Source organism: Zeus faber (assembly GCF_960531495.2).
Source record: "Zeus faber genome assembly, chromosome: 1".
Classification (NCBI taxonomy): domain Eukaryota; kingdom Metazoa; phylum Chordata; class Actinopteri; order Zeiformes; family Zeidae; genus Zeus; species Zeus faber.
The window spans coordinates 47380263-47404914 of NC_137193.1; the positions used below are offsets into that span (position 1 = coordinate 47380263).

The 24652-nt window shown below is 41.0% G+C and overlaps 2 protein-coding genes across 2 annotated transcripts; one reads left to right on the forward strand and one right to left on the reverse strand.

Annotated features, from left to right (window-relative positions):
• Positions 1–4886: 4886 nt before the first annotated feature.
• Positions 4887–11931, reverse strand: alkal1 (ALK and LTK ligand 1). The gene is made up of 6 exons (XM_080009023.1): positions 11911–11931; positions 11251–11532; positions 8644–8697; positions 7997–8080; positions 6706–6779; positions 4887–5058 (listed from the first exon to the last, which is right to left on the reverse strand). The coding sequence occupies exons 2-5, from the start codon at positions 11519–11521 to the stop codon at positions 6715–6717; spliced, it is 474 nt and encodes a 157-aa protein (XP_079865149.1). The 5' UTR covers positions 11522–11532; positions 11911–11931; the 3' UTR covers positions 4887–5058; positions 6706–6714.
• A 1615-nt stretch (positions 11932–13546) lies between these two features.
• On the forward strand, positions 13547–23699 carry LOC307227536 (dynein regulatory complex protein 11; the record flags this gene model as incomplete). Its single annotated transcript, XM_079996895.1, has 19 exons — positions 13547–13557; positions 14198–14525; positions 14627–14746; positions 15718–15918; positions 16039–16110; positions 16292–16497; positions 16631–16715; positions 16816–16926; positions 17040–17115; positions 17483–17589; positions 18242–18328; positions 18412–18443; positions 18619–18701; positions 19586–19693; positions 20486–20685; positions 22587–22673; positions 22759–22936; positions 23011–23246; positions 23583–23699. 19 exons carry the CDS (start codon positions 13547–13549, stop codon positions 23697–23699), a joined length of 2445 nt encoding a protein of 814 aa, XP_079853021.1.
• Positions 23700–24652: the final 953 nt, after the last annotated feature.

Below are 24652 nucleotides of genomic sequence, written 5' to 3' on the forward strand. Positions count from 1 at the left end.
GGTATTGGCCGTGGTTTCAGCGTCTTCAGTGGACACGCCCCCAGTGTCTCAGAGCAACAGGAACAGCCTTTTTTTCCCATGATTTAAAAAAACTATTATACCTATTTTAATTTTTTTTAATCATTCAAAGTGGGCTGGGTGGTTAATAATACATTTATCTTTGGTGTCAATAATAGGATCATTTTAGGCATGATCCATTATAATGAAGATACATAAAAATAGCGACGTGGCAAAACAGCATATTGTCAATATTTTAGAGACCCCCCAAAATTTCGCAAATCATGCTTTCAGGGGAGCTCATGTCTTTTTAAGAGCAGCCAAGATCCCCCTGGCTCCCCTGTAGTTCCCACCCTGCCTCGACCCCGTCTCCACCAGCATCGGGTTCCAGCCACTTCTACAGAAAGCTGCACTTTCACATCACCAGCAGGATCCAGAACGCACTTTCCCTCAAGATGTTATTCAATATTAAAACCTTGTTTCATCTGGTCGGGGTCCTAACACCAACACTCAACATTAACACTAAATAAATGTTACTTTTCATCCATTCAAGCCTCTCCTGGTGGAAATCGAATTATGTTACATCCACCCTCGTCAAAAATAGACACAAGAATGCCTCGCAGTTAATCACAGCATTTTCACTTTGCTGTCATTCGGGGCAAAGCGTCACACAGGGTGCAGGGGGCGGCACGGAGACCTACGCCAACACCTCCAGCACCAGGGATCAAAGAGATCGCAGCTGGCACCAGGAGAGGAAGCTGCATCTTCCCAATGTCTCAATGGAACTCTCTTTGCAAAATGTGGACTGTAGACTATCGCACATTTCAATTAGAGTACCGTAGACAACGACTACAAAGAGTACCTTTGCAACGACTTGACCAGACATTTTGATCATATCTTCCTTAGCCACTCACTTCCACGGTGGTCATGTTTTCCTGTTGACTTAGTGAAAAAGCATGCAATGGAAAAGCATGAGAAGAATGCTCCAACACACAAGCAAGAGGATTGATTCCTCATGAGCTGTTAAATAAGCGGCGAATGCTACGATGCCACTTATTTGTTGTCTTTTATTGGTGACTCATTCAGGGAAAAGCTATGAATTAATCATGAGAAACCGAAATGAATCAATGCGATCACTGACAATTTCACATCTATCCTGACTACAGCTGCCACCCCTATAAATAAAGGTGGTTTGCTGATATACAAGGCCTTGGGGCCTAAGAAATTGGATTAAAGGGTTCACTTTTTTCCCACCAAATTCTATTGGAGGACAGGGGGGAGCTGAGATACATAATTTGGATGCATGTTAGAAATTATATTCAGCACAAAGTCTTATGAATTGATTGCATGTTATTTATGTAGAGTTTCTGGAACTATTTTTGTGGCTTTTCTCAAGTGTGATAATCTCACTTATATGTTGACGTACTATTCTAGGTCACCTTCACAAGACTGCTGTCATAACTGTATGGGCATCCTTTTTTTGCCCTCATTGTTTCAAGGGACCAAAGGGATGGACTGACCGGTCAGATCTGGTAGTTCCAGACATTAGACGTGGCCCTGGCTGCTCCTCTTTCTCCTGTTGTCCGCGACTTGCGCGATGCAGCTGGATGCAATTTGTCAAGGGGAGAAATCGCCAGGCTTTATCTTTATTTATCTTACTGGCATTTCCCAAAGGTGCCAGAGAAGGGATCTGGTGCTTGTGTGTAATTGTGTTATAGTCCTCCCACATGTGGTCCCGGGTGCATCTTCTGTCTGTTCTCCTGATCTGCACTGTTTGTCTCCAGATAAGTGATATCCTCCTCAGATTAGGATGCGGTGTCTCTTCCCAGCCCATCCGACAAGCCAGGGATCCCCAGTGCAGCCCTGTGAGAAGCAGGTCATATTTTTAGCCCCCTAATCCTTTTATGGAGCAGCATAAAGCATGCCACCATCCCATTAATTTTCCAAGGTGATCAAGACACCGGACGCCGCAGAGGAAGCAATTTAGTCCAATTCTTATGTTTCCATAATAAGCAGCGTTATGACACCATGAAGACAAATAATGATAAGTCATGCGGACCATAAATTTCCAGGATTAGACTTTTTGTTTTTGTTTTTCGGGGGTTGTTTTGATCCTGATTTGTGGAAGAGCAATAGAGAAACCGCTTCTTCGGCCCCTAAGGACAAACGGCCATCAATACTGACATCCATCTCACTTCATGTTGGAATAGTTGCATTAAAAAGGCCACCGAGAGCCATAACACACACACATTCATAAAAAGACTGTTGCCATAAAGGCGGACGTTTTTCCTCAATGTAGGATATGTGTTGAAGTAGAATACAGAAGCTGTTGAAATGATGGGTTCTGTGAAGGAAGGACCACCCGTAAACAACGAATAATATGAAAAGATGCGTACATGTGAAAGTGGTTTAATAAACAATTTCAAAAAGAAAAAAACCAGAATAAGGGAAATGTGAATAGTAGAAATGATCCCTTTCTGTTGCTGTGAAGACCACACCGACATTCTCCTTGGCTGAGGATTTGTTTTGATTCAGCTCTTATTTGGAGAGTATGTCGCCTTGAGAATCTTTATCAAACTCTCCAAAATAAAGACAGCAGACTGGAATTACTGCAACTATCCACTGAGCCAATATCAGTGGAGCACAATAACAATAAACCCACCAGAAATAGAGAATGATGAAGTGTTTTTCAATTTGATAAAATGATCTTTCTATTTACCACTAGAGAGGAAATAAGGAGTTTACTGGTTATTACTACAATGTCTCTTGTATTTGTTTCTTTGTATTTAAGAGTCTCATTTGGGAATAAATATGTGAGTCCTTTAAAGCAAATTTCCACTGATTTACACAGTATATTATATAGCAAGTTGCATTTGTTTGGTTTGATCAGAGCAGAAGTTGGGAAAAAGATTGTGAAAATATTTATGTTTGTTTATTTTTGCATTATTTTTACTTAACACAGAGCTGTAAAAAAGAAAGCTTCACAAGATATTCCACCAACTAACGATGTTTAGAAGAGGAAAAATGAATAGGACGGTTATGCATTTTGATGAAAATATTCAGTAATTGGATATGTAAATATATTGGCTAACATTTGAAACGCTGTCCACATGTGAATACTGTCTGTGGTTTTGCTCTGGTGTCTCACAACGAAACCCAGAGTCCATTTAGATGTTTTTGGGTTGAAGTTGCTTAACATTGTGTTGTCCAAGAGTCTGAGACTGTAGAAAGCTATGAGCTTGTGAGTCCTCCAGAGACCGACACAAAAATGCCCGATGTGCTCTGCCAAAAAATTTGAAACAAACTAGGCGAGGGAATTCAGATATGCTAACACCTGCCCCCGACCAAAAGAACCTCCATCACCACCGTTTCTCTCTGTGAGAAACAGATAGAAACTTTTAAACTTCCCTCTAGGAATAAAAAAACAGCATCACAAAACATGTATAGAATTCTTTCAGAAAATCATGGTATTGTATTGCAACAAATCTGAGTATTGGAACAAATACTCCATACAATTTCTCCAAGATGAAATGGTTGTAATTTAATATTGTGCTGATTAATTTGTGCATCAAAATCTTCTAATTTACATCGATCAGCCACAAGATTAAAACCACCACTGATAAACACTAATATTGTGCAGCTCCCCCTCGTGCCGCTAAGGATCTTTAGAAGCAGATCCTTTAAGTCCTGTAAGTTGTGAGGTGGGGCCTGCATGGATCGGATTTGTTGTTCCAGCACATCCCACAGATGCTCCATCAGACCCTAACCCCGGCCGTCCCTATGATGTAGAAGAAAATGTGATTCATCAGACCAGTGGCCTTCTTCCATTGTTCCATGGTCCAGATCTTACGCTCACATGCCCATCGTAGGCGCTTTCAGTGGTGGACATGGGTCAGCCTTGGCACTCTGACAGGTCTGTGGCTAGGCAGCCTTATACACAGCAAGCTGCGATGCACTGTGTGTTCTGAAACCTTTCGATCATCGCCCGCATCAACTTTTTCACCAATGTGTGCTACAGTAGCTCTTCTGTGGGATCAGACCAAACGGGCTAGACTTCACTCCCAACGGCATCAATGCGGCTTGGGCGCCCATGACCCTGTCGCCGGTTCACCGTTTGTCCTTCCTTGGACCACTTTTAGTAAGTACTAACCACTGTATACTGGGAACACCCCACAAGACCTGTCGTTTTGGAGATGCTCTGACCCAGTCGTCTAGCCATCACAATTTGCTCCTTGTCAAAGTCGCTCAGATCCTTACGCTTGACCATTTTTCCTGCTTCCAACACATCAACTTCAAGAACTGACAACTGAACTGGAACGAGAAGATAAATGTTATTCACTTCACCTGTCAGTGCTTTTAATGTTGTGTCTGATCTGTGTATTTGATCATATATAATATATACTTTACATTTACTTTGGTGTCCTGTTCAGTTTTGTTTTAGTCTCAATCCAAATGTTCATTCACCGCAATGGTGAATTAAATCCATAGTTAATAAACATTGTACTTCCCAATCATTAAACTCCAGTTTCCCTGAAATGCCTTATAATACAATAATAGAAACAAATTGCTGTGCTTAAATATTCTTTATTGTTCAGTACTGTAGTGCATTATAGCCATATGTTCTCATTGTCAGGAATCATTCAAGTGCCAAATAAAACGTAATGGAAACATTAACAGAGATTGATGGAACTTGAAGACCAAGATAGGCCCATGTCGCAACATAATACAGACAATTAAAATATTACCATAAGATGAATTACACATTAATATACACCAAAGAAAAGAATTGAGACCTTTACCAAAATAATTATATTTCTGAATGCTTGTAAATAATTATATACATACCATTTAAATAAATAGGTGTATTTAATATTAAATAATTGCCTCCTTAAAAATATATGGTAGATACAAGGTGAATTAAAACACAACGAAACACAAATTGAGTGCATTTTCAATATAAACAAGAACAAAAATAGAAAAGCTATACAATGAAAACAATGTTCTTATGACTGAAGGCACTTCCTTGGCAACCCATTGATCCCTCTTTCATAAATTATGAACCTAAAAAAAAACACACAACATAATACAGTGATTAATGCACGTGATTATCCATGGTAAAGTTACACAATAATTAAATGCATCTATTAAAATACAACATTCTGTCTAAAATCTGAGAGCTATTTTTGATGTCATGGATGTGTCACAGGGGTGCTTCCTTAGCTTCTGAAATGGGGAGGTGAGGTGTGAATAAATGTGGCCAACCATCACACACATACACACACACACGCACACGCAGACATAACGGTCTCAGGTCATTTAGAAATGACCAGTATGACTCATAATAATAATGAATCACTTAATCCCCTTTTACAAGGCTCGATTGTAACATACATCTGGCAGATTTCTGAGAATAGACAGGGACTTATTATCTGATTCATTTGAGACACTGAATACCTGCTAATATGTCAGCCCTTCTAAAGGAATTCCTATACTAAGGAAACTAAAATGGTCACTTATCTGCATGTAATCTTCTATGGCTCTCCGTCAATAACCGCGGCTAATTGCGTTCATTCACCAGGAAGTGCAGCGCTCTACGCGGTGGAGTTCGGAGACAAGACACAACCCAACACATTGCGCTTGTCGTCATCGGGGTTCATTTGAACAAAGGCCTGTCAACCCCACGGCGGCTGTGTCTTCGTAATGAACCCATTTTAGGGACGGACCGACACTTCCTGTCTCTTTGTCTGGTGAACCAATGACAAGCTCCTCACCTGTGCCCCCTTTTCTCAAACCGCTCAAGTTTCTCTAAAGGACTCTGGGTTTTTCCTATGGCGGCTCCGTGCCCGTGAGGGTAGAGCATGGGAGGCATTCAGGTTCTGTTTTAAATCTGTTGCTACTTTCCAGATGCTTTTTTCTTTCTCCGGAGATTTATTATGACTTATGATGAAGCGGTTGTTGTAGCTGCATAGTCCATAGCTTTTATGACCAAATCTCAGCAGGATGCATCTAGGTGAATAAAATAATGATATATATATATATATATATATATATATATAAATAAATACAATATACTAAGCTGGCCCCACCCATATAATGAGGGGTTAACTGTTTATCCTGTTTCCGGGTATTTCCAGTGAGTTTCTAGCAGTAAAGAAGCCGTGGGAATTACTCGGGCTCTAGAATCACATGACAAGATAGGCCTCACTGCAGAGGAAAACGAGTAGGAGATGCATTTTTACTACAAATCCCGATCTTTAATAGAGTGCAGCAAATAACACCAGAATTATTTATTATTTGAATAATGACATAAAGTGAAACTCAGTGATTCTCTGGAGAAGTTTTTACTGGTGAAATTGTTGAGGTCAAACTGAGAGCGATACTAATGAAAATAAGTGAGCCCATTCTCTGTGTCCACTGTAAATGGATGCACCTAAATGTGGGAAATGTGCACGAGAAACACAGCTTTCTCATTATATAAACATCGGTTCCTCCACCTTACATATCGGTTGCAGATGTCTCAGGCACTCATTCAAACACATCGGACCAAGCAGCAACACAGTTCCCCTCCTTTGCCAAACAGATGCAATATGTTGCAACTATCATATGTCCACCGCCGAGGCCTAATCAAACCCTTCGCTTCAAAAGAAGCAATCATGCATAATATGGAGATCGCACCCCAACCCAGATGAAAACATAACATTTACTCACATGCAATATCTATGATTGCGTGCACAGTGGACTCATCGCTAATCGTGTTAGCAATCTTGCACATCTTTTGTAGTCTGAAAATAGATAATGCAAAAAAAAACAACAAAAAACCATTATTCTCAACCATAGATTTGGTGAAATATTTATATTTGAATGTTACATTTATGAGTATAAATATCATAAACCGATCGAGATGGAAAGTGAAAAGCTTCACTCCTGTCAGATAGATGTTATGACATAAACCATTTTGGGAGAGGGCTGTTGGGTGTGTCTTAACTCACACTTCATTGCCTTATTATGTCAACTTCAGGCGGTTTTAATTGTATTAAATTAGTCTGAGATGTTGTCTTTGGTATTACCCCAGTGTTGTCTTCCATATTACCCCCACATGGACAATTGCACGAATTAATCATAATTCTGACTAATCTCCGATTGTGCTTGTCTTATGGCCTGTTTCGCTGTCTGGCCTGTAAGCCGGTGAAGCCGGCCCTAGACCTGATAGAGTGAGATCCAGCCCGACAAGCTCACGCATGTCTTTTACCGCAAAATAAAAAAGGGAGAAGAAAAGAAAGGTAGAGAGACAATGTGCATGTGCTAAGAGAGTTCTACCATATGTGAGATATTCCCATTTAGTGCTTTAGACGTCATCCTTCCGTCTCTCTGATGTACGCCACCCTGAACCCAGATGCTCAGCCGGTTCGGGAACTTAATTTATTGTTACGCATGTAATTTAATGGGTTTTTGGTGAATCTGCAATTTTAACTTGTGGCTGCTGCGTGCTATCCAAGGCAGAGAGCCAATTTTTTTTTTGCGCTCTCTGTAATAACCACTAATTAATGCAATTAATGGGATCTGCCTTCTCTCAAGATATTGTTTGAGTCACGAAAACCTTTTTAAAAAACACTAAAATTCGTCATTATTGACAAATGGAATTATCCAACCCCCTTGGCATTCCCAATTTTATTTCTACTCTCATAAAAATACGCTTTGATGGTTGAGTATAAGGCAAAACAGGCGGTTCTGGTACCGGTGATGAGCAATGGAAAATAAATACTGCGCGTCACACTGTGGCACTTTTAGGGATGCAGTACGCCAGTGCATACGCCACACTGAGATTCAGCCAGATCCATTGTTGACATACGCAGTATATGAAAAAGCCCTTTCACTTTTACATTTTTTTTTTTCCTTTTAATAATAATCCTGATATTAAGGCAGTATGGATGTAGACTTTGGTAAAGACAAACAAAGACATTTCAAAACACTGTAACAAGAGAGCAGATAGTGTACCTACATGCTGGTCTGGAACAGTCCCTTGTGTTGTGATAAAGTCTATGAAAATGTGTTCTGCATTCCGATGAGAACTTGACTGGTCCTGCTTAAAAAAACAAAACAAAACAGAAAAAACGTTTCATCAGGCAACAAAAAAAAGCATTTTGAATGCTTCATTATGTAAAGCTTAAGTGCTTTCTTGACCAAGGTAGGCCAACGTCAATCTAAACGTATCTTGAGGTCAGGAGAATTATAGTTAGTCAAGCAAGTCGTGAAATTTGAGTGCAGCTGGACGGGGCTCGTGCCAAAGCCGTGCGTTGAATGGCACAGTGACAATAAGGATCACCTCAAAGTGTTTGCTCACCAAGAACAAGCCACAGGATTTTCACACCAATAATGAAGTCTGTTCATGGGTCCTATGACAAATAATCAGCTTAACCCCAGAGGACTTACACTCTGTCAGCTTCGGACCATGTGCTAATTTCCTCGCTGCTCTGTGGTCCTGCAGCTCAGACATGGGAATCCGGCTTTTTGGGATCCCTTTTCCACGCTTTCTAACTTTAAAAACAGAGCGGAGACTCCAATTCCTTTGCTCAAAGAGGTGTGTGTGTGTGGGGCTCGATGGAGTTGCGTAGAAATGATAGGGTCAAGCTCGGGTAGTTGTCTTACCTGTAAAATGCTGAATGAATTTGTCCTTTAAATTTAAGTCTCTAGTAACAATATCTGTAAGAAAAGAAAAGGAAACATGATGAGCTTTACAATCAATGCCAACTTACATCTAAACAGACAATGCAATAATAATATAGTTATTGACAAAATTCCAGCCTAACTCCATTTTATGTGAATAGTGCTGCCAGAGTTTCTAAGCAATTCCTCTTAAATCTGTAGTTAAGCTGCACTTTTGACAGGGGGTTGGACATCCCAAATGGCTGCATCCCATACATTACATACTGACCACACCGTGTATTAGTGCAGGATAAAGGGCTCACATCCTGTAATCCAGTAGTAGTATGAACCTAAGAAAATCAAAGTAAACAGTAATCTGGTGGATGTAAAAATATCCCATTCTCCATTCGACTCAAGTAAAAGTATTAAATTTGTTGATATAAAAAAATTCACAGACGCATACATTGGCATGAAGACCCATTCTGTCCTGAATGAATGAACCTCTACTGCTTAACTTTAACGTGTTGATTGTCCAGTTTTGTTTGAGCCTAATGGTAACTTTCTTTCTCCTTCTCCTTGGCAAGCTAACTTCAAATATAACTTTTTCCCCAAGTGGTTGTGTCGGCCATATTGAAAAAATAAAAAATAAACGTGAGAAAAATAAATAATACTCTCAGGTATCACAGCCAAATGCATTGAGGTAAAGGCTACGACATGAGCATGGAATGTAGTGGAGAAAAAAAAAAATCATAAAGTCCATTCAAATGGAAATACTAAAGTAAAGTACAACATTGTGTGGACAGAACCTGCAGGGGTCTCTCAGGTTACAGAGCAGTGTAGGAAGTTTAAATTCCATGCGGAGTCCATGCTACATATATGCATTCTATTATAATAAATGTATACATATAGAGAGACCCTACACATGTGTCCTGTTATAGTGTAGCGTGCATTATAATTTATGAAGAGTTTGAGGTTAAGTTCCAACTTTCATTTTGGCAAATTCACAGTGAGAATGGAGCCAGTGGCGGGAGTTCCCCAAAAGTAAACCCTGAAATGGTAACAGTGACAAAGTGCAAGGATAAGAATTTTGAAATCGAAATAAGATAAGTTAGACATCTATTTTTTTTTTTTCCCAAGCTTGTGAAATCAAATCTTTGCAAGTTAAAAAAAAATATATAAATAAAAGAAGAGCACAATTTGGACTTCACTCAACTCAAGGGTTCAGTCCAGTTCAGTTGAACTTTTAAACTACTGCAACCAAAAGAAAACCTGACGAGGGCAAACTGTTTTTTCTTTGTTGCCTCTTCATTGCGTGCAAAATATCCCCCCATCCGAGCATGATCGTGTATCTCCAGAGGACACGCACCACTTGGTAATATGCTGCATTTGATGCCCTCAAAAGGTACATTCCGTTGAGTCAACGGTCTGAGAGGGGGAGCGGTTCTTTTCCAAGACACTTCTCTGAACTCAACCGACAAGACGTCAGGTCTTCCGTCGATCTCAGAGCCAAGCGTACGTGACCCAAATGATGATCTAAACGATCGCCGTGAATGGGAAATACATCGAAGGTGGACTTCAAAGAACCCGCCTGCCTGCAGACTCCTCCAAACAGTACATGCCGGTTCAAAAACAATGTGAGATGCCGCTCCATTATCGCAGCCTCTGGAACAGCGATTAACGGATTTGTTATTACTGTCTGAATTTTTCGAGCCTAGAGGCCACGTTTAGCTCAATTCTTCAGACAATTGTAGGGATGTGTATTAAGGACTTACTCCAATGGCTAGGTGAAATGAAGCAAATGAAAAAGAGCTCAATATCGGAGAGGAAATTCTATAGAAAGTATTCCTGCTTAACTCAGTTGGAGGAGCTGAAGGACAATAAGCGATCTAATAAGTAATAGGCTACGTGGATATTTTGAGGCTTTGAATGGTCTTATCCTGATGCGTGTGTGTGTGTGCATGTGTGTGTGAGCATACATGCCTGCGTGTGTGTGTGTGTGTGTGTGTGTGTGTGTGTGTGTATGAGTGTGTGTGTGTGTGTGTGTGCATGAATGATGAAGGCTGGATCAAGTGTCAAGGGTGTTGCTCGCCATTAGAGACGCCTCCTGTACGTCATCTGGACTGTGAGGGGTCGGATCGTCTTTAAGATCCAACAATGAATCGGGCAGAACGTCTCATTCACAAGTTTAGGGAGTTGTCGTCTCTTCCCCGATACGTACACTGTCTCTCCCCAAAAACATTCTATAACCTACTCAATCTATATTTTTTTCAGTATATACTGAGATGTCAATGTATTGCATAAATGAGGAAATGTGACATTGTGGTGAAAGCAGGTATATTGTTGTATTTATCTATCACAAGATTTGCTGTCATCTTTCCATGCCTTTAAAAAGCACTATTCCCAAACGTCGTGTCTGGATAGTATATCCTGATAAGGCTTTGTCATATTTGGGCGCTAAAGTGAAATATACAGTAAATGGAGGGGGAAAAAAAAGAAGCAGTCAATGCAAGACGGAGACGGAGATTTTGCATCAATGGCAGCTGTCTCCCACAGCGAAATGGGGATTATGCTTTCATCATCAGCGCCTAAAAATAAATCTTATCAGCTTACCTATGGGTCTACTGTTATCCAGCCTAGCACCATTGAAAGGCTTTTCACGGGAGGAGAACTTTGCATCTTGGGGTGTCGCGTAGAGTCCACTGCTGACGCGCCGGGACACGGGCTTGTCCCGCTGCTGGCTGTCTGCGATCACCTGCAGGATTAGATCCAGGAGGGTCCTCCTCTCCTTCTGCTTGACCTCCCTGCTGTCCATGCACTGGCCAGAGGTGATGAGCAGAACAAACACCGCCAAAAGCAAGTGCCATTTCCTCTCTACCTGCATGGCTTCAGCCTCTGGCAACACAAGCAGGACACAAAGTTAGGGGTCCGTTTTCACACAACAGTGGTCTGTGAAAGTCCGACAGAAGTCCTGCAATGAAGTCCTACAATAAAGAAGGAGGAAGAATGTGCAGAAAAACCTTGGAATCGGGTGTTTCAGATGTCTTCCGTCACTTGACACCACCCATTTATAGTTAAAATGAACAGTCTAAAGTTGATAATATCCTCAGGGATGCGGTTCTTGCAGCTACTTTACAGAAGGTGAATGAAAGATGAAGTACAACCATGCATTGCAGCTGGCTTACTGAAATAATCATAATAATCATAATCGGGAGGGGGGGGGGGGGGGGGGAGTCAACTTTTAAACAATCCCAAATCTAAATTCAAACTCACTTTTCCAGGAGTAAAAGGTGCTTTGGTCCTCCTGCACAAAGTGGACTCAGTTCAGTTGTCTTGCTGCAAATTGTTCTCCCAGCAGGCGCTGCTGCTGCTGCTGCTGCTACTGCTGGTGGTGGTGGTGGTGGTGGTGGTGGTGGAGGGAGCAGACCTTCAGACAGTGCTTCGCCACCGTCCTCCTTGAAATCATGCGTCCCGTTTTATACGACGAGAGAGCGTCTTGGATGTGATACAATCGATTTTGAGGGGGTGGTGGAGCGGTGTTGACATCTTTGGTTCAGTTTCTCCAAGTGGCAGAGTCCACTGCTCCCACTGGCACTCCCCTCCTGCACACACACACACACACACACGCACGCACGCACGCGCACGCACACACACACACACACACACACACACACACACACACACACACACACACACACACACACACACACACACACACACACACGAGAGATGCTATTTAACTACTTTTAAGAAAGAAAAACTTCAAAAAGAACAGAAAAAAAAGAAAGAAGGAAGGAAAAAGGAAAAACAAACCCAGAATAATCCCCCCATCGCTCGATGGTAAAGAAGTGGGTTTAGCTTTGTTGGGTGGGGTTTCTCGGTGTCCCGTCTACGGAGCGGACCTTTCGCACTGACCGAGCACCTCCTAGAACATCCCGGTTCCAGCTCCACCGGATTGAAATATTCTACGAGGGATTTTTATTTTTTACATTTATAAACAGAAGGATTGTATTGTCTGGTTTAATTTTTTTTTTTTTTTTTTTTTACTGTTTGTATTTAGCTTTGTTTCATTCCGTTTGTGTTTTTTTTTGCATGATTTACGTATGGAAACGTCTGTAAATTGAAAATTGAAAGTTAATGACCACTTATAACTGACAAAACAAGAACAGCCCTTTTACCGCGAGGTTGAATCCAAATCGAGTAAGATTCATAAAACAATTATAATAATGGTAGCCTGCATGAGATAGTACTTAATTAATCACAGAAAAGAAAAAATCTCAATATTAAATTTTACTGGACAGCTTTAATAATTATAATTTGCAAGTAATGTGAGTAAATTGGTCATTTTAAATGTTTTTATGTCAATAACTGATATACTATATCACTATTTATTGCTGGTTATGTTTGCAGGGTTTAACTACATTTGATTGCAATATTTAAAAGAAATTGAATTGTAACTATTGTATTTTCAAAATATAATTTCATATAATTCGAATTAAAAGTCACGCCCTTACTACAAACGAGGTCTTTACATTTAATTGCAGTTGAGTATTCTGTGAACCATGCGGTTGGATTACAAATATTTAAGAACGGGCGCCATCTACCGGAAGGAGAAGCAGCTGCAGGTCATTTAAGTATACCAGGTGCATTTTATTGCCAAACATTTACAAATAAATGGCTTGTCCCCCCCCCCCCCCCCCCCCAGCATAAGGTATCCATCAGTACCATGTCTTTCATTTTCACATCGTAGTAAATATTCCAAATAAAAGGAGGTTTTTTTTTTTGTCTTCGTCTTGGCAGGTTCACATCCGGATAACCTTGCCGTTACCATGGAGACAGACCAAGTTTACGGTCTCGACGCCGGAGCGAAACACTCGACGGGGCCTCGCGTCAGGAATCAGTGGTTGTCATGTGGCACAGGTAACGTATTGAATGAGCAACTCTAGAAATATCAATTGATGTATTATTGCTCTTCTTCTTCTTCTGATAATAATAATAATAATAATAATAACAATATTATGATGATGATGATGATGATTATTATTGTTATCAATAATAATAATAATAATAATAATAATAATTGTTATTATTATAACAATAATAATGAAAAATATCGTTATTGTGCTATAATTTGCAGCATTAATCATTATGTGATTATATGGTCGATTAATTTACAAGACCGAGCAGCTAATTGATCCCTAAATGAACCCCAAACGAAACTGGCTTAACCTCTGATCAATAAGGGCGCTGTCAGACAAGGCAAGTCAAGGTTGTTCTCATGGTTTTGTTAGTGACATCTATCAAGATTATTTTGAGAAGCACTGTATATCTTCATTGTCATTTGTTGTTCCCAAAAACAGCTACAAAGAGCCGACAAAAGGAGATTAATCCCCATTAGCTCATTCCTTTCATACCGTTTCCATTAATCACTTTGCTGAATAATGTAAGCCCTGAATCTATCATAATCATAATCATCATACCACTAATTAACCATCTGTCACATCTTTTGCACTGAGCAGATTTCATCACCAGACTTATCACACTCTTTTCTGGTTTCCAGTACGTACAACGCGCTGTGGACAGACGCCCAGGTGGAGTTAAGCAGCCTACTGAGCCAGGAGCTCCCAGCCCAGCCCCCACGCCCCGAAAAGGACCGAGTGGTCTTCTTCCAGCGCCTGGTCACCCTGTACGTGCGTTACGTCCAGATCTTCAGACAGCTGGAGGAGTGCTACGACCAGGTGCTCCATCCTCAGAAGAGACGCGTGATTCGCCTGGTCCTGGATGGCGTCATGGGAAGAGTAGTGGAGCTCAAAAATGAAATGGTGGACAAGGAGTTTTCTGAGTACCACTACATGGATGACGTGGTCCAGGACCTGAAGCTCACGCCTGTGGGTGACAGGAGTTCACTGAAATATTGTTTTTTTTGTGCGTCGGCTTACTACCGCAGCCCGCTAACAAAAAATTATTGAATTATCTAATTTCACCGCAGGCCCACATTGAGATCCCCATCCCGCGTTATTTCACCAGAGAATGTGGCAAAGAACTTCAAGAGCGGAAGGCGATGCTAACCAACATTCTCAACCTGACAGAGGCTACAGAGCGACCCAGAGTGAGTTCTTGACTAAAAATGAATTATAGTTCATGAATGCATAAATTTATCATTCATGCATACACACCTATGATGCTCACATAATAGATCATCTATTAGGGATTCACACCCAGCTTTTTGCATTACTGTAGATAAATATACATATAAATATAGACATTATATACATATTGTTACAACCCTTTTATTTTGCATCCTGGTACACACAGTATATGTACGATTTTATATATATTTATGTAAACTTGCTGTGGCAGTTCTGCCTACCACGCACCACCCAAGTGGCGTTTTCAGGGACCTCTGGCACAGAGACACAGACGAAGGGGTCTGGCACAGAGACACAGACGAAGGGGTAGAAAATAAACACGTTTATTGTGGAGAGGGGGCTTGATAGAACAAGTCCCGGAGCAGATGAACGCAGGTCATGACAGGGCTCCTCTCTCCTGAGCGTGTGTGGGGATGGGGGTTTTACCTGTTGCTCTTTAGACCAACCCACGAGCAACAGGTATGCAGCCACTCTGATCCTGTTTATCGATATATCCATCTATCCAGCTATCTATCTATCTATCTATCTATCTATCTATCTATCTATCTATCTATCTATCTATCTATCTATCTATCTATCTATCTATCTATCTATCTATCTATCTATCTATCTATCTATCTATCCAGCTATCTATCTATCTATCTATCTATCTATCTATCTATCTATCTATCTATCTATCTATCTATCTATCTATCTATCTATCTATCTATCTATCTATCTATCTATCTATCTGTCTGTCTGTCTGTCTGTCTGTCTGTCTGTCTGTCTGTCTACAAAACTATCTATCTATTGATTGATTGATTGATTGATTGATTGATTGATTAATTATATGTATATATATATATATATATATATATATATATATATATATATATATATATATACTTTATATATATACTGTATATTTTACCCCATGTTGTGTCCCCTGCAGCCTGTAGGCATTCAGGACCTCAATAAACTCAGAGTGGAAGAAGCCATTAACATCATTCAGTTGGCGGAGAGGGCGCGGCAGGGTTGCCTCAGAGCGAAACTCATGAAGGAGATCCTGAGAGGAGAGGAGTGGCACAGGAAAGTCAAGAACAAGGATCCGGATGCTTCTCAAAGAGACTCAGCTGCAGTCTGCATTCAGAAGGTGCTCCATCATTCACACAACACTACACGGTTCAACTAGTTTGTGATTTTTGGACTTAAAAGTCGTGAACGCTGAAATTGTATTACGTTGCAAAGAAGTGTTTTTAACTCTTTTTCACAGGTGTGGAGGGGGTACGTACAGAGGAAGTGGACAAAACATTCCCGGCAAGAGGAGCTTATATTCCTTGGGATGGTCAGTCAAAGGAACAATTTAAGCCCAACATAATCACAACCAAAACAGTTGAACAGCAATATGTGGAGTGGATATGCAGTGGTTATGCAGAATTTAAGAGCTATGGTGTTCTCTCCTGGATCAGAGGATATTATGCCAACCTCATAAACCTGAATACGGGCATCGCTTCCGTTTTTCTAAGGCCATCGACAGCGCACAGGACCAGCTCTGCACTGCTGTCACCACCAAACAGGCCAATGAGGCCAGCCGGCGGCTCAGGCAGGAGGAGCACGAAGCCGACTTCCAGACGTCCACCGTGACCTTCACCGAAAACCTGCGAGACGTGGAGGGACCCGACATCATGGAGACCATGCAGGAGCAAATCCGCCAGTGGTTCCTCGAATGCCAGTAAGGCATGGAATGGAGGGAGGGGGGCGTCAAGAGAGTTTTCAGGAGTATTTTGTCAGAGTTATCTTGTCAGTACCTTTTCTTAAATAATCACTTGGGTTTTGCTGCTCTTCTGCAATTGAAAAAAACACAGAAACGCCACAGGATCTTTCCCTGACTACCCTGCTGAAGAGGATGGAGGCTCGGCTCTCATCTTTGCCGAAAAAAATCCTCAAGAGGTAAATGATTCACCCCGAAGCACACTTTGTTCATTAAACTGATTTTACCGCGGAGGAGAGGATTTTTATTTAGGGGAGTGCCTATACTTTTCACTTTCAGTTAAGGGAGGAAATTGCTGCAAAGGAGGAGGAGGAGGCCAACAAGAAGCCGAAGGGGAAGGAAGAAAAGGAGCTAAAGCGAAAGAAAGACAGAGGGAAGGATGCAGAGGAGGTAAAGGGTTAAAGATCCATCAATGCAATTGCATTTTATTGTTCTATGACTTTTGTTCCTTGAAAGCTCTGTTTCATTGCATTAAAATGCCCTAAACTAACCTTGTGCCACAGGAAGAAGACGTGGGGTTGAAGATGCTGCCCTCTGCCTTTCTGTCTGATCTTGAAGGAGGAAGCAAAACCTTTGTAGGTGAGTTTTGCACATAATGGAGACTGAGTTTGCATGGGCAATGTCATGTTACGTTTATTAACGAAGATAACCAAAGACAGAGCAATTGTCATCTCACGATCTAGGCAAGCTTCCAATTTATTTTCATGCCTATTTTCTACAGTCAGAATGGAGACAGCATTGGTAGAATTTCCAGTCTTCTTCTTCTTCTTCTTTCGGATGCAATTATTCGAATTTTCTGTAATCTGGCAATTACCACCTATAACATGAGGCTGTTATATTGACAAGGCTGATTTTTTTTTTCTTATTTTTACCAAGCTATCGATTATTTTTGACACACTTTTCGCTGTTTCCAGTTAAAATAAAACGGAACTGATGTTGTTATCAGATGTGTGGCAGAACCGCAGCGAGTCCAACAACTACAACCAGAGGCACGAGGCCGAACTGATCAAAGAGGAGATGAGGAAACAGATCGAGGCGGAGATCCGTGTGCAGGTGACGCTGCTCACAGAGTAATGTCTTCATTTAGAAACTTAGTACCGCCGCTGTTTTTTCAAGATTGAAACGCGTCACCTGATCTTTCTAGCGTGAGAAAAAAAATAAAACATTTACCTTGCGTGCTGGTATCGCACATCTCTGTGAGTTGCAGTACAAAGCTTGATAGTACTTCCATCCCTGATTTAAATCATTTCACACGATTCTTTGAGCCTCACTCCACCCACTGCACAATTTTTAAAAGACCAAGAAGTGGGAAAGGAGTGGGTGTATGTTGACACAGAAAATGGGCGTGGTTTCACAGGACCATTGCAGGGTGGTTAAGTTGGGAATTGGACTCCCCTTCTTGTTTCTCTTTACTTTTTTTTTTAAATAATTTGTACGGATGTAGAGAGACACTAAAAATGCTAATTAATGTCAGCGCCCTCCTGACATGCTCTGTGTCCATTTAAACCAGTAGAGGGCACTGAGCCACACTTACTACCCGGAGTGGCAATTTGATCACATTTGTAAAGAAACATTAATATTATGACTAGGACTCACTTGTTTCATTTGATAACAGTCATATATTTTAGTTTACATTTCAAAAAACATGTTCTAGTTCTCAATTTAAAAAAGTAAGAAGTAACATGATTTTCGCCACTTATCTCAGGTGGATGAACTGATGAGACAGGAATTGGCCAACTTGAAGCCAGCCGCAAATAAAGACAAAGGTGGCAAGCCCAAAGCGAGTCCCAAGGTATTTGTGTGAGAGAAAACATATATTATTAAAATTAAATGAATTAAATGAAATGAATGAAAATGAATACATTCATTTTCCAGAAAAAGAAAGACAAAGACTTGACAGCAGACAGGTGAGATTTAACCCATGCGCGACCCTGTGCGGTACGGCTGAACAAATCCACACACACCCTTTTGTTTCCCAGCCGTGTACATTTTTGTTCTGCATGAAGAGTCTCAGTGAATCTGTGGATTAAATAAAAGTGTAATTGCTGCAGAGCGTGATCATATCTACTCTTCATCCATCAGGAGTCTGGAGTCTCTGTGTCGAGAGCTGGTGGAACGAGGCTTGTTGATCCAGGCGGACAATGTTAAACTGCAGGATTACTTGGGTGAGACCCAGTTTTAGTTTAGTCTTGTGTGCATTATTTTTCTCTCCCTTTAAAAAAAAAAAAGATATATATATAATTTTTTTTTCATATATTGTTAATAGCAATCAAATATAAAAATGCCCACACAGTCCAAAATTATTACAGCGAAAACTTTGTTGGGGACTTCGGTGGCTGGGAGTTGATTTTGATGCCCCCATCTCAAAGTGCAAGGGGTGGAGGGGAGGTCAGAGGGTGCCTGCCCCTTTGCCCATTGATGTCCATGGTGCCCTTTCATCAGGCACTTTTTTTAAGCGTTAATGGGCATCGAGGTAGCAGATTATCTGGGAAAGATATACATATTCATGAGGAACATGTCCCCGTGTCTCCTAATCCCCCTGCTGTCGACAGATTGTCTAGAGTGGCAAAATGGCTAAACCAGAGCTGGTTCCATGTGCCTTGCCTTTTTTTTTTTTTTGAGAACCCACCCCTATTAACGGCGCTGCAGGGGGCCTGCTCATCTGGCCTATGAGCACTAGGATTACAACTTAACAAAGAATTGTATATAGATATAGAAATTCAGCTCTAAAACCAGGTCACAAAGTTCCTTACATAGAAAATATAACAAAAAAGTGTTTAAATGTTAAAACAAATACAAATACAATAAAAATAAGTAGATGCTGTACTATGGAATACAAAGCTTAATAGGCATGATAGATACAATTACATAAAAGCAAGTGTAAATAGTGTGTTTTTAGAGAAGAATACAGAAAACTGGCTCGTCTAATCTCCTCTGCGAGGTCATTCGGGGGCCTTCAGGCCCTGTTAAGGATATAGATGTTAACTCCTCTTCTGGAGGTTTGAACAGCAAATACCTTGTTGTTGTTGTTGCCTCCTCCTGCTTCCAGGTGACTACAGCTACCTTGGAACCACGCTGAGGCAGACGGACATCGAGCCTATGCCTTCGCTGTTTGATGTGCGGCAGGTCGTTGCTCTCTACGCCGTCTTACCTTTAGGTACTTGGGTTGTTTAGTTCCCGTCTGGGCCTCCTGCCGCTTGTCGCATGCCATCCTCTTGATCCCAGAACATCATTTCTCACATTCTCCTTTCTAACACTTTTTTTTGCATTCAAGGACCATACTGGGTTCAAGCCTTTTTGCAAGTCAGCACACACATTTTTCATTACCCCTGACCATTCAGTACGGCTGTTAAAATAATCAGTACTTGATATAATTAAATTGTATTGTTTCAATTTCTGTATCAATTAGAAAATTGTAATATCGATACTTTGTCGAAAAGTTATGCGACCATTAAATAAAATGCCGCCATTGTCACAAATCCATTTTCATATTTAGTTTCTGTATGACACTAAATTTGTTCCATGAAATATTTTGTAATGTACGTCAGATGGTATACTGAAAAGTTGGTGGCAATTCTGGTTATTAATAAAATGTAAATACACTGAACATTGATTGGAATCTAAGTTGTATAGTAAGGATGGATTCGATATTTCATCAATTCATGACCCTTTGTATCAAAATCAAAGGGCTGCGCAAGCCCTTCTGCCCACTCCCTAATATTTGGATTTTTAGTGTTGTCATAATTTAATATTTGGTAATTCCATGCAATGCCGTGTCTGCCTTTTCAAAATTGTGGTGGTGACTAGTACATGCTCTAAAAGTGAAGTTGATACAAGTTTTGTCCTTAAAGGTAAAACTGATTTGATCGGTTTCATACAGGAATCCACTTCTCGAAAGCAGAGCAGTGTACTCAGGGACCTCGAACACAGAGATGTTTGCTGTTTGCAGGGTCTCCGGTGGTCCATGAGAAGGCTCCCCTGGTGAGGGCCGTGCTGCTGGCAGGTCCAGCGGGCGTGGGCAAGAAGACGCTGGTCCACGCCATCTGTCAGGAGACGGGAGCCACGCTGTTCGACCTCTCTCCACTGAGCACAGCAGGGAAGTACCCTGGGAGGAGCGGCCTCGCCATGATGCTTCACATTGTCTTTAAGGTACGGCACTAGGATCTGAGCATGAGGTACAGCAAAGACACAAAAACACGAAGAGCAGCAATATTCACACATTTATCTGCCAGTCAATAGCCATTTTAGTTGTTCTTTAGGAAAACTTGAATGTGAAAAAAATGTACCAGCATTTTCATAGATGGAAATCTATACAACTTAAACTGTTAACCTTAAACAGATATAGTTATATTGTTATTAGATTTTTTAATATTAATGTTTTTTATTATGATTTTTGGACAAAAAGGCCTCTCAAATGAGAGAGGCCTGTAATTTTCATCAGAGGTACACCTCAACTATGAGAGACAAAATGAGAAAAAAAATCCAGAAAATCACATTGTCTGATTTTTAAAGAATTTATTTGCAAATTATGGTGGAAAATAAGTATAATGTATTGTAATGTAAAATAAGTATTTGGTCAATAACAAAAGTTCATCTCAATACTTTGTTATATACCCTTTGTTTGCAATGACAGAGGTCAAACGTTTTCTGTAAGTCTTCACAAGGTTTTCACACACTGTTGCTGGTATTTTGGTCCATTCCTCCATGCAGATCTCCTCTAGAGCAGTGATGTTTTGGGGCTGTCGCTGGGCAACACGGACTTTCAAATCCCTCCAAAGATTTTCTATGGGGTTGAGATCTGGAGACTGGCTAGGCCACTCCAGGACCTTGAAATGCTTCTTACGAAGCCACTCCTTTGTTGCCCGGGCGGTGTGTTTGGGATCATTGTCATGCTGAAAGACCCAGCCACGTTTCATCTTCAATGCCCTTGCTGATGGAAGGAGGTTTTCACTCAAAATCTCACGATACATGGCCCCATTCATTCTTTCCTTTACACGGATCAGTCGTCCTGGTCCCTTTGCAGAAAAACAGACCCAAATCATGATGTTTCTACCCCCATGCTTCACAGTAGGTATGGTGTTCTTTGGATGCAACTCAGCTTTCTTTCTCCTCCAAACACGACAAGTTGAGTTTTTACCAAAAAGTTCTATTTTGTTTTCATCTGACATTCTCCCAATCCTCTTCTGGATCATCCAAATGCTCTCAAGCAAACTTCAGACGGGCCTGGACATGTACTGGCTTAAGCAGGGGGACACGTCTGGCACTGCAGGATTTGTGTCCCTGGCGGCGTAGTGTATTACTGATGGTAGCCTTTGTTACTCTGTTACTGGTCCCAGCTCCCTGCAGGTCATTCACTAGGTCCCCCCGTGTGGTTCTGGGATGTTTGCTCACCGTTCTTGTGATCATTTTGACCCCACGGGGTGAGATCTTGCGTGAAGCCCCAGATCGAGGGAGATTTTCAGTGATCTTGTATGTCTTCCATTCTCTAATAATTGCTCCCACAGTTGATTTCTTCACAACAAGCTGCTTACCTATTGCAGATTCAGTCTTCCCAGCCTGGTGCAGGTCTACAATTTTGTTTCTGGTGTCCTTTGACAGCTCTTTGGTCTTGGCCATAGTGGAGTTTGGAGTGTGACTGTTTGAGGTAGTGGACAGGTGTCTTTTATACTGATAACGAGTTCAAACAGGTGCCATTAATACAGGTAAGGAGTGGAGGACAGAGGAGCCTCTTAAAGAAAAAGTTACAGGTCTGGGAAAGCCAGAAATCTTGCTTGTTTGTAGGTGACCAAATACTTATTTTACCAAGGAATTCACCAATTAATTCATTAAAAATCCTACAATGTGATTTCCTGGATTATTTCCCCCCATTCTGTCTCTCATAGTTGAAGTGTACCTTCGATGAAAATTACAGGCCTCTCTCATCTTTTTAAGCGGGAGAACTTGCACAATTGGTGGCTGACTAAATACTTTTTTTGCCCCACTGTACATGGCCAAGTTCATACTACCACAAAGATGAGGTCGGTGAGTAACCTGACAGATCATCTCCACAGGTCGCCAGGTTGATGCAGCCTTCAGTCATATGGATCGGAGATGCAGAGAAAATGTTCTACAAGAAGGTTCCCAAGGAGGAAAAGGAGGTAGAGGCTTTGTGGAACCCTAACTGCGCTCGATACATTTCAGAGTACGACCTTCACTGAGATCCCACTCTTCGTCTGTTCTCAGTTGGATCCGAGGCGCTTGAAGAAATATTTGCCCAAGGTCCTCGAGTCCATCAAGGAGGGTGACCGCGTCCTTGTAGTGGGGACGACAGACGATCCGCTCCGAGCGGAAGTCAGCGCACTGTGCAAGACGTACAACAAGATCATCCTCATTCCCAGACCGGACTACGCTTCCCGATATGGTGATAAGAGACAAATGTATCCTGGAGGGAGCCTATGCTTCTGTCCTGACCTCTGACCCTGTGTGTGTCTCCAGTTATGTGGAAGCAGCTGATCAGGAAGCACGGAGGGGAGATGAGCGCACTGGACCTCAGCTCCCTGACCAAGATCTCAGACGGCTACACACAGGGTCACATGGTACGGGTGGTCCGCAACGTCCTGACGGAGCGCCGCATCCTCCAGCAGGACACTCGACCCCTGACTGCCGCTGAGTTCGTTCCAGCGCTGGCCAAGATCGACCCTGTGTTCCAGGACGAGGAAGAGGCCCTTAAAGTACAGTGGGAATATTTTTTGTATCTTGTATTTTTTGTTTGTATGTAATCATATATATATATATATATATATATATATATATATATGTATATATATACAGCACATATAGAAAACAATAAATTAATGAGAGAATATTTTAATAATATTAATCAAAAAATTATATATTAACTACATTTGAACTATTTCATATTATACCATTGAATAATACATATATTCTAATTATTGAGTATAATAAAACATGTCCATTTCATTTTGAGATTAGATATATTTTGTCAGTTCTGTATTCATGGGTTTAATATTATTTTTAGTGTTTTTTTGATGGTTTTTGGTTACCAGAACTGGTATGCCATGACTCCCTTGGGAAGGAAGCGTGCCAAGGCTGCAACAGGAAAGGAAGAAGATCAGGCCCCTGCAAAAAGCAAGAGCTCCAAAAAGAAAGGAAAAAAACAATAATGTCATTTGTTTTAGTGCGGTTGATAAACTTGGACATCGACTTCATCTTTTTGTTCAAGTGGACTTTGCTTTTGTGAATGTCTTTTGAATTTGTATCATGCAAAAATAAAGAAATTATCTTCCATGACATTGCTATTGTTTAAATAAAATAAAGTAGATGAATGTCAACATCCGTCCATTTAGGTTTGGTGGTGTTTTACAGCACGAGAGAACAGGGAAGTCAGAGTTTCTAACTCTGGAGATGTTGTGGTGGCTAGTATGCAGATGAAAACATTCCAGCCTTGTAATTAAAGCTGTATTATGAGGATCCAGTGCTGCTGCTTTTACCCTCCATTGGGAGGGACGATAAAATAGCTCCCTAATCCCGGTCTGGTGATCTTCTCATTAAAAGGTTTTCCAGCCATGACTACATCCTTTACATAAATCTTTACATGATAGCAGAACATCAAGATTGATGTTTTCATCAATTAACAAATCTTTTCGCAGCATTTTTGTTTTGCTATAAAACCTATTATAGTCTTTGACATACTAGCCTAATTGACCACTTTCACATTATTTACTCTTTCATCACACCAGGTTTCATCCTTCTGGCTCATTATCCTTCACCAAAGCAGCAATATGGTTTAACAGCATGATTTGAGTGTTAAAAACAGAGCTAAATTCCTAAGTTAAGACCATGGTCAGGTATGCAGAGTCTGGACCCAGTGTTGGCAGCCCAAAAAAATGGCGGGGGGCTGGAGAATGGGATTTACAGGGCTTTTTAAAAATTGACTTCAATTAGGACACGGAGGAAAAAATCTTAAATAAAAACACACTGTTTTTATTTGTTTCTTTTGGAGAAATCGGGAACGGGCACATGGAGTGGAGCGGAGCATCATCAACTAAACCTTATTGGTCATGACGTTTGTAAAAGATAAAGAACTTGCCAGTTATTACCCGCCCTGAAAATCATC